Below are 10,967 nucleotides of genomic sequence, written 5' to 3' on the forward strand. Positions count from 1 at the left end.
AACTTATTATTCCTCATTCATCCTTTTACCCTCATGATCCCTCTCTCCTCTAAACACTTCTACTAGTGCGCCAAAACATTCCTGGTAATTTTTAAGCTCAAAACTGCAATAAGAAAATATTGAGTCTTGCTGGTCCCTGTGCGTGCTGGGAGGCGAGCCAGCAAACGTTGGTCGCCGCCTGGCTTGCCTTATCTACTCGTATGTTTACAGTGGCAAAACTGCCGATGGACTCAACCACTTAAAGCTACTATTTCTCATGATCATAAACCCTTTGCCCTCCCGCTTCTTTCTAGTATTCTGCCCGACATTCTGAAACGTTTAGCTCTCTCACCACAACTATTTTCAAAGGATACAGAAATCATTAGCCGGGTTCTCAAGAGTGTTTCTCCTGTTAATAATAGAGAAAACTTGTTAATTTGTCAGAACCATAAAAACATCCTTAGAAACCAGTGTAATTTCAACTAGAGCCTTATCAGTGTAGTGGAGGTGCGGTGCCGTGTTTTATAATATGGTTCTCTGTGCTCGGTGAAGTGAAAACATTACAACATAATTACAGTTCTAAACCATTTCACTACGTTCCCTGTAGATTCTTGATAAAATTATTCTCTCCCGTCACTCACATCCTCATTCCTGACTTCCTTTATTGATGTTCAGAAAAAGGTGGCGCCGTCATCTTTGCATTTCCATATGAGCACTTTTTTTTCGTGCCTTGTTGTATGAAGGTCCGCTCAGCTCACTCCTCCATGTAGTAGTACTCCAGCCCGCGGCGCGACCACACCTCCCACCCACGCCCGCGTTCACCACAGCACACCCGCCCTCGCAAGTCGCCTCGAAGCGGGATACTCGGCACTGAGGTAATAAGTACTTATCACTAAGACGAGACAATTTGACACATAGACCCAGGCGGAAACTGATACTATCGACGCTAAACTCGCTAAACTTGCTCAAGGCAGAAATGTTAGCATAATCTGATAAAACTTGTGGTGAGCAAATGTATCCAGTCCAGTCCAGTCCAGTCTAGTCAGTGCTTATGATCGAGTTCAGGAAGGTTAACGTATTGGGTTGAATCGATTCACATCATGACAGGAAGGAAACGATGCCCTCTTGCCTCCCGATGCCAAAAAAAAACGTGATATAGCAGCAGACTCAACAACAGAGAACTTTATTTTTTGAGTGACTTGTTCAGCTGTTAATCTTGAGAGCAGAGACAATATATGTAGCAGTGGAAAGTGTATAGAAATTATGTAAATATTCGCGTTTGGTGTGGTCGTATTTCCCACCGCCCACCCGCACACTGCTCCAGCCCTTCAAGCCTCACCAGCTGGTGGTCGATGGCAGGAGAGTTTTTAAGCGTTTGCCGCGTGTACCTGTCGTGAAGGAGAGTTTTTGTTGTCTCCAGGCTTTCCTCGTCAGTCTCGTTGCACGAGCGTGTACTGTTCTATCCCTTCCCTTCCTTTCACCCTCTCACTGCAATATGCAACAAGGCACAACACTAAAAGCACTGTACAATCTTTGTAAGAATCTACAAAGAGGAAAAGGGTATTAAAAGGAGAGGCTTTCCAATGACTAACCCAGTATAATATTTAGAGAAAGCTGTAGGATAGAAAAGAGATGTCTGAGAATGGTTTGTGATGAAGGAGTGACGTGTGAAGCAGCAGTGAATGTGTTAAAGCTGCCAGTTGTATCCGTACTCCCCTCGGTGATGAAGATGAGGGTGACCTACTCAATGGAGCTGTAGTGTTCTTGCTTGGTTGGGTGGAACAAGGCAAGGAGCGAGGGGACTGGCTCTCTTCTCTTGACCCCCGCACCACCCGCCATCTGTTGACTTTTAGAAGTACACGGTTGGGTTTTGTCTCTGACTTTTGTAACTAGTAGATTGCTTTGTTTTATGTTTTGTTCCTCTTGTTTCTCGGCCTCGTTGTTATGTATCGCTGGGAATAACTGGGTGTGTTATTCAGGTGTGTATTGTCATGTTGCTTGTGTATTAATTTTACGTCTTGCATTCTGTTGAGAGATATTAAATGTTACTTTTACCTCATATATATGAACGGAACTAATTCTCTCTCTCTCTCTCTCTCTCTCTCTCTCTCTCTCTCTCTCTCTCTCTCTCTCTCTCTCTCTCTCTCTCTCTCTCTCTCTCTCTCTCTCTCTCTCTCTCTCTCTCTCTCTCACACACACACACACACACACACACACACACACACACATACGGGGCTAACGGTGCTATCTCCTTTGGTGCTGACAGCCAGGAGAGGGGAGAGACCGGCTACCCTGCATCGCGTGGTCCCGCTGCAATCTTTTCCCTCCGCCAGTGAGGAGCCTTCTGCCAGGTTGAGGCGCGCCGGACACAGAGGCAGATGTTAAAAATCGTGGATGTTAGAGTAAATGTTTCACTAAAAGACTGATACATGATTTATGCAGTACACATTTTTACAGTAGGTGATAATGTTTAGGTAAAAAAAGAACACATTTATACAATAGGCAATAGTGTTCAGGTAAAAAGAAAAAAAAAACTATCGTTACGTTGATGGCAAGATGTCTAGAATTGATTGACGGCATAGGCTCGTATTTTTAAACGTTATGTTCTCTCCCACATGGACTGTCTTTAAAGGCCGCAAGAATTATCAGTCATGTTTTCAAGGCCGTGTATCTTAATGGTGGTGCAGAATCATCGTTAAACTGTGACTGCAGACATGAAAATTCCTGTGAATAACAATAAGCAATAACTTTTCTCCTCTTTAAAGTTGTTGAGGTAAGACCCGGAACACGGTGAATACAGTCTCCAGTTGTTGTGGTCTTTCAAGGATGTGGCGGTGCAAACGATTTCAGAAAAACTCACCGCACAAAATGGAAAAAAATAAGAGGAAGAAGTTTTCTTTTTTTTTTTCGCTCGTATGCAAATTGTGCTCCCGTCATCGATGAGTATGAAGTGGAAAGCAAAAACTAAAATGTTTCATAAAGTGTGTGTGTGTGTGTGTGTGTGTGTGTGTGTGTGTGTGTGTGTGTGTGTGTGTGTGTGTGTGTGTGTGTGTGTGTGTGTGTGTGTGTGTGTCTGTGTGTGTGTGTGTGTGTGTGTGTGTGTGTGTGTGTGTGTGTGTGTGTGTGTGTGTGTGTGTGTGAGTATTCGTGCCTACCATTATTCAAATCAATACGGTTTAATATTATAGGGTTCACGTTGGGAAGCGTGGACCGCACTGTTATGAACACTAACCCAGTGGATTGACAAGGTGAGTACTTTTTGTTTATTAACACATTGCCTCTGCCACGCTCAGGTATTCTGGCTGTTTTTGTTATGAAGGAAATACGATCCTTTCCACCATAACGACCAGTGTTCTGCTAGGAGCCACACACCCAGCTGAGTTATATTTAGGGAAATACTAAGCCTTTAAACAAAATTAATTGCAGATGGAGGTATGATTGAAAAAAAATAGAGCAAGGAAATTTTTTGCTCGTATATAAATTGTGCTCCCATCTTCGAAGAGTATGAAGTGATGGGAAAGAAAACCAGTACAATTAAGTCAGTCTCAGGGGGCGTGTGATCCAGCAGCACGGCCTGGAGGTCCACATGCAGGACTCGTGACGACCAGCTGTACCTTGCAGGAGAGATCCTATTGATCACAATGGCCTGACCTCTGGGTAGTGAGGCCTTTCACGCACCACATGCCCCGTGCCCTTGCTCATGAAGGACAGTAACAGGGAAAGATCCTTAAAGTCGTGAGCGCGGCGCGTACACTAGCGGAGACAATACCACTTATTATAGCGACCAGTGTGTTATGAAGGGAAGGAGGAATGTCAGGTTGTGGGTGTATGTATATGAGTCGCTTAGGACCGCTTCCAGTCACCTTTGTTTTTGTTTGCTAGCTAACCAACAAGCCACTCATCGGGTTCCACAGTTAACTTCAGCCGCTACTTTTCCTTTGCAAGCGTACGAAAAATTGGACATTCGGTAAAGCAGTTTGGTGAGGTGCTGGGCTTTAATCTCGGGTGTCCTCTGTATTTGGGAATCTGAATCAGGTATGAAGATAGGTAGACATAAAGAATAAATAAATAAATAAAAGAAGGAGAGGGGTATATACCGAGATCTGTTGAGCTTAATGCATCACAAAAGGATTCAGTAACAGCACATTTTTATAGCATCTAAATAATTTCTTTCTTGCTCCTCCAGAATCCAGAGCAGCGCATCGTGTCGGGCGGCGGGCATCCCTAACACTGTGGCGATGGTTTTGTGCTGGGCGAGGCGCGGCGTGGCGGTGCTGTGCCTGGCTGCTGTGTTCTCCCTGAATAACGTAACAGTCTCCGCCGCGACAGCCCCCACGGACAGCAGGAGGACCATCTACCTCCCCTTGACCGATGCCCTCAGCTACGAACAGATTGTGAAGGTGAGTGTGCAGCCTTGAGTGTATTAGTGTAAGAAGAATGCTTGGAACTTGTATGAATGAAAGGAAGAACGGTCTATTTTCCTTTATATATATATATATATATATATATATATATATATATATATATATATATATATATATATATATATATATATATATATATATATATATATATATATATATAATAAGTACAGACTGTACAGAGATATGTACAGAGACTCGTGATTGTTCTCTACGTTCTCGTATCTAGGATGAGTCTGCTCTCCAATACAACCCAATTCGGCAGTTTATCATGTAAAAGAACAACCTACCTGGATGCTTAGCCAACACTTCAGATTATGACTATCAGCAATTGCAAACTCAACTTGCTTGGCTACCACTGCACACAACTCGACAATGCGAGCTCAGCTTATCCAGCTACAAACATTCCCATTGCTACATCTCATCTCCGAGTCTCGTCGCCAATAGTAAGTATACGAGTATAAGATGATAGTGCCTAACATCCCTTTCTCTGGTAAACTTTAGAACTCCGTCTGCTTCTGTATTTTCTCCTTCCTATGACTTGAACTCTTTCAAGAGAGAGGTTTCAAGACTAATCATCCGTTATTTATTTTTTTATTTGGCATCTCTTTGGGAAACTGACACTCAAGTGGACGTTTTTTTTTTCCTTCAACTTTTTGTTGTCCGTAGCTAGTGACCCGCTTACATAAAAATATAACTAATTAATATAATTGAATGGTGTGTACGGGTCCCTTGCTTATAATGACACCGGGCTGAACAACTCACCATGAACGAGGGCACGCTGTGCGCCATGCACCAGGCACTGACAGTACGAGGGGTTCTTTAGGGGAGAAAAGGGCTCCCTTCATGACAGTGGCTGGGGAGTGGTGTGTGGTGGGTCACTGCTCATGGCGACCCGTGTAAGGCGCTGCAAGGTTGCCTCGTCACTGCCCTCGCACCCACGGGACTGGGATGGACCCTTAAGGAGTGAAAGGGTTCGTCCCAGTACATGTAGGTAAGCAGAGTTAAGTATCGTTTCGCTCTCGCCATCGCTCGTTTCCTTATCGTGGTAACCCGCATCGTTGTCATGAAAACTGAAAAACCATCGTTATTATGGAAACTGGAATCCCATCGTTATGGTGGAAACTGGAATCGCATCGTTATCGTGAAACCGTATCATTATCGTGAAGTCGCATTGTGGAAATTCGCGTCGTTATCGTGAAAACTCGTATCGTTATCGTGAAAATTCGCATTGTTATCGTGAAAACTCGCATCGCTATCGTGGAAACTCGCATCGTTATCGTGGAAACTCTCATCGTTATCGTGGAAACTCGCATCGTGGATCGTTATCGTGCTTCATTATCATAATCAAATTCGTTATCGTTGAATTACTTAATTATCATTATTTCTTCTTATATGTACATAATTCTTACATGATAATAAATCCAGAAGTACAAGTTCTCTATGATAAAAAGAGAAGACTCCTCAGTCGTCAATTTTACCGACTCCTTCTTTCCCTAGACATCTTTCCCCACGTCTGTTTTGGGTCGTCATTTTTGACAATCTTCACCAAGCATCTACAGCATCCTTCCTTCCATCTATCTCCTCGGCTGTCCGTCCATCCGTGTGTATGTGTATCTCTCTCTCTCTCTCTCTCTCTCTCTCTCTCTCTCTCTCTCTCTCTCTCTCTCTCTCTCTCTCTCTCTCTCTCTCTCTCTCTCTCTCTCTCTCTCTCTCTCCTTACTTATCTCCTCCATTTTTCTTATTTTCCCCCTTAGAGTCTTTTCTTCTCCGTATTCTCATCATCATTTATTCATTCTTTACCTCACTTCGTAAGAACATAAGAACAAAAGAATCCACCAGGCCTACACGTGGCAGTCCCTGAAACATGCCTACCTATTTCCACCTGTCCTCATCCATAAATATGTGTAACCTTCTTTTGAAGCTCCCTTATGATTCAGCACTAATAACCTGATTACTGAGATCGAGAACCCCTGCCACGTACTTCTTGTATTTGTCATTCATTACAAAGCCCAAGACCGTTCCGTAAAAGTTTCTTAACGGCTGAACGGTTCTTCTTCTTCTTCTTCTTCTTCTTCTTCTTCTTCTTCTTCTTCTTCTTCTTCTTCTTCTTCTTCTTCTTCTTTTACATGCAAGATTAAGACTAGTAGTTAAAACCTAGTAATTCTTCAGTACCTCCTCATAGACTTCTTGTGTTCCTCTCGTGTTCCTCCACCGAGAGAAACTGAATCGCATTAGTATAGTGTCACGAACTGTTTCGTTTGCCCTTTTGTTTTCCACTAGACCTGTGTCCATAGATGTCTATTTGTCATCTGTCGTGACCGTGTAGTTGCACAGTTTTGTACATGGTCGCTTGTATCTGTAGTGACGTGGTTTACAGTTTAATCAATACAAATCTCTTCCTTCCAGGCTGGGTACGTGGTCGTGGTGGTGGCGGCAATCATATCCGTGTGGTACCTTCACTTCGGTGGCAAGGGCGTGCACACCATGAGGCTCCTCGACCACTCCGCCCTGCAACCCCACGCTGCGCAAGCCAAGCTCCACCGGTGAGGCTGTGAAGGTTTTCCTGAGATACTTTTTTTGGCTGTGAACTTTCTCATGACACTAACTGGAGCATACTTGTGACAGCAAACTAACCCGCTGATACTTTGATAATGTTGAAAATAGAAAGAAGGAGACTAGTTATTAATTGAATATCTGTACATAGAAGGCTGCTTATAGATTTAGGAAAATAATTTATAACCATCCCTGTAAAAAAAAAAAAAATTTGCATGCTTCCCATAGGATAAGACACCAGCCGCTCTGGGTCACTGAAAAATTGCTCACCATAATGGTCGGCAAAGATGAAGACAGTTAAAGTCAATGATAAACGTTTTTGCTACAGAAGGAAGGATGGAAGAGATGTGTTTCATTTTTTTATTCATTTGACGTCATTTTTTGCGTAATTTGCACAGCTGGCTACGAATAAGTTTATTTTGTTAGAGAATCTTAATTGAGTTTTGGCAAGATTTATAACACAAAGAATTAAGGTACTGGGCACGTATGCAAATGATGTACTATTGCATTCGTACTCGTAGACGCGACGGCCAGATGTGCTTTGAAGCGGAGGGGAGAGACAGTAAAAGAGAATACAATACAATAAAGATTATCATCAGGAACCTCACCATCCTAGTCTCATTCAGGAAAATACAATGACGTTCCGAGGGACAGGAGCGAGGCTCCACAAATAGAAAAATCTAAGTTCACTAGTGTTACTTGAAATAGAAAATTTGGATAATATACACGTAACACTTTTCGGAGGTGACCCTCCTTGGGATCACTGTCTTCTGATGCTCTTCTAGATGGGAACGTCCAGGGTGTTAGATACTAGCTCTCTCTCTCTCTCTCTCTCTCTCTCTCTCTCTCTCTCTCTCTCTCTCTCTCTCTCTCTCTCATAATATGCATCTTTATTTTGTATTACTTACGTTGCATTTATCTTTTGCTAGTCTCAGACTGTTTAGGATCATTTAAGTATTTGTAGTATTGCGTGAACAGTAAAAAACCTTGTCTGTATAGGATGTACAACTAACTGGTGAGTAGTGCTACTGGAAGGACACGGTCAGACAGGACATGGGAAGGTCAGCGGCACCTTGCACCACCCTATTGTCTCTCCCACAAGCAGCCTTGTGTAACCGCGGCAGCAAGTCTTCACGTCTGCTATGGTCGATCTTGCCGTCACAGGATCAGTGTTTATACAGACAGAAATTCACAAGGACTCGGCCACGTAGGATCCTTACTAACGCTTTCACCAGTATGTTCGTCTTTTGTTAAGGTTCACACCATTGTAAAAATTGATTGCATGAACTCACACGAAGTGAATACGAGATTTTTTTTTTTATACATAGCTAAACAAGAGACTGTATTACAAAAATGGATGTCATAGAAGCTTAAAATTGTTCAGCGGTGAAAGGGTAAAGATTAAACAAAAGTACTAGAAGCATTGCCAATGGGAGCACAGCACACCACTGAGTCCACCGGTGTAACTTTTCCGGTAGCGTTTTTTTTTTTTTTTTTTTTTTTCATTTTCTGTAATATGCAGAACTTCTTTTATTGTTTACATTCAGCCATATATAATGATCTCGCCAGATTTCATTGCATTTCTGTCCCAGGATGCCTATCAGAAATGCGAGTGACCGATATACACACACGTACCTCTGAAATCCTTAGTGATGTTGTCTCTCACCAGGATGGAGGACTCCCCGAGCAGCCTGCCCTCCCTCAGCCTGCTCCTCGACGCCCTGGACCTGTACCAGTAGGACGCTGTGCACGGTGCTGCTGTACCTTCTAACGCGGCTCACAAGCAGCTATGCAGTCCTTAAAGTGATAAGTTGTGGTAGTAGTAGCCGCAGTAGCAACAGCAGCAGCAGCAGCAATAGTAGTAGTAGTAGTAGTAGTAGTAGTAGTAGTAGTAGTAGTAGTTTCATGTGCTTATTGCTGGTACAGTATTCATTTATTTATTTACTTATTTATTTATTTATTTATTTATTTATCTATTCATTTATTTATTTTATGAATGAAGGATCTTGGAATAAAAAAGGAGAAGAGAAAGAGAATAAAAAACCCTCTAATTTCTGTTGCTCCCAAAGAGAGTTAAACAAAGAAGTCTGATGTTCTGATAAGTGTGTTCGCTAAACGTGAAAGGAGTTCGTTAAGAGACAAGGTCACTGTGAGGGTCCAGCCGAGAGTACAGTGCACACTCGAGGTTAAGTTTGTGCTACTGCTTTTATGTCTGAAGAGCAGCTTACTTGCGTACGTAGTGATGTGCATTAGGTACTTTTCTGATTATTCATTTCTTTGTTTGACTTAATTATCTATTTACTTCGTTTGTTTGTTTGTTTATTCGTTATTTTGTTTGTTTGTTTTCTAGTTAGTATTTATTTCTTTGATACATATTTATTTATTGGTTAGTATCAAAGAAGCGACAACAAGTGAATGATAGATCGCACGCAGATTTCAAAGGAATGACGAGAATGTTTCCTTAATGAAGTGACTATGTTAAGCGTTTCTTAATATATTTTATTGCTCCTAAAAGATAACGTGACGATGACGATCAACTCTTTGCCTCTGAATCACAAACCACCTGTACGGAACCACAAACAAGTTCCTGTATGTCAGTTGTACACATACTCTGTGTTGAAGCAGTTCTATTTGGAGCTTTGAACTAAAACAGAATAAAGTAGTCCGTATCATCCTATTGTTACGTCACATCTATGAAGACAACCTTGAGTTCGATCATTCTTTCTTTTCGTGGTACAGTCACAGTCAGTAGTTGAGTGACATGATAACATGACGTACATGCTTCCTCTTTGTTTAGCGTTTTCTCTGCGTAATAAGTCCTGTGATCTGTTCATTGTCTGCTTGCAGAACTTGATAACTGGTACATGCTAAGATCAGAGTCAGGGATAGCTCGAGGGGGGATGTGATTGGGGGAGGGTGATAAAAGCAGACTTGACCAACTTGAATTGGTTGGTGTTAAGTTTTGACCATCTCGAACTCTTGTATCAATGCTTCACCCAACAGATATTGTTTCGTCTGTCTGGCATTTTTTATAAACTAAAACACTTGAAGCAGTAATATATATTAGTATTTTTCGAATTTGTTTAAAAATAAACCATTGATTTGAAAACCTAATATTTCAGATGCCATTTACTGGCCATTTTTGTACATTTTTGTACATTTTTGACGCTCCAAATCAGTCAGAATTTGACCAACTCAGTCCTTTCACTGCTACATGACACATGGTTCATTAATCACAAACCAATCTGAGACATTTCTTAATGTTATGCAACCACCTCTGAACATTGTATTTGTTAAAAGAAATTGGAAAATCTATCCTTTTAGTCCTTTTTTTTTCCTTTTTGTAATTTTTTGTAAGCGTTTGCAAGGATTTTGTAGAGTGTGGTTGCACATCGCAGGACGGGAAGCGCTCAGCGCAGTGGAAATAAATGTAGCACGAGACTCGACTTGTGACCACGACTACTCAATTAATATATTTAGTCTGGCAATGGTATCCTTCCACTTGTCACCCTCTCCTCTCCGTCACTATTTTGCCTTTATGAATAACTATGCTAATTACCTCGTTTGATTTTAGTTTCCCTCGTGCACAATCAAGCTTCATGTATGAGTAAAATAAAATATCGATGTAGCATTTTAATTCTCTCATTCGATCTTCCCACCAGTCAAGGCCGTGGGATGTCAAATGGTGTTGTTTCAGTGTTACATCAAGTTTCGTTATTATTTGCTGATTGCATTACCGGTCACTAATTACATCGCTGTTCGCTTAATGTATTGCGAATTAGCGGCAATTGTTTCTTTGACCTTTAAATGAAGAAATTCACTGAATTCAATTAATCTAAACCTAACATACCCCTCAGATGAAAACGCTTTTGTTATTTCAATATTGTCCTAATCCACTCCTCAAAAATAATCTAGTTCTGTCCTCACCTGCATGGACGGGAACTTTCATACTTTCACAACAGGTAGTTACAAGCCTCATCTCCACGTGAAAGTTTGTCATGTCATCAATGT

General features: G+C 41.7%; 1 protein-coding gene across 1 annotated transcript; it reads left to right on the plus strand.

Moving 5' to 3' along the window:
* Positions 1-737: 737 nt before the first annotated feature.
* Positions 738-10,587, plus strand: LOC135105784 (uncharacterized). Its single transcript, XM_064014275.1, has 4 exons — positions 738-854; positions 4,166-4,379; positions 6,810-6,946; positions 8,626-10,587. Exons 2-4 carry the CDS (start codon positions 4,218-4,220, stop codon positions 8,693-8,695), a joined length of 369 nt encoding a protein of 122 aa, XP_063870345.1. The 5' UTR covers positions 738-854; positions 4,166-4,217; the 3' UTR covers positions 8,696-10,587.
* Positions 10,588-10,967: the final 380 nt, after the last annotated feature.

This window comes from Scylla paramamosain, chromosome 12 (genome assembly GCF_035594125.1).
Source record: "Scylla paramamosain isolate STU-SP2022 chromosome 12, ASM3559412v1, whole genome shotgun sequence".
NCBI lineage: Eukaryota > Metazoa > Arthropoda > Malacostraca > Decapoda > Portunidae > Scylla > Scylla paramamosain.

What these genes read in the sequence shown, in the direction of transcription:
- LOC135105784 (XM_064014275.1), top strand. Translation starts at nt 4,218, where the DNA reads ATGGTTTTGTGCTGGGCGAGGCGCGGCGTGGCGGTGCTGTGCCTGGCT. An exon ending in GCTACGAACAGATTGTGAAG is followed by an intron (nt 4,380 to 6,809) that starts GTGAGTGTGCAG and finishes TCTTCCTTCCAG; the next exon opens with GCTGGGTACGTGGTCGTGGT. An exon ending in GCGCAAGCCAAGCTCCACCG is followed by an intron (nt 6,947 to 8,625) that starts GTGAGGCTGTGA and finishes GTCTCTCACCAG; the next exon opens with GATGGAGGACTCCCCGAGCA.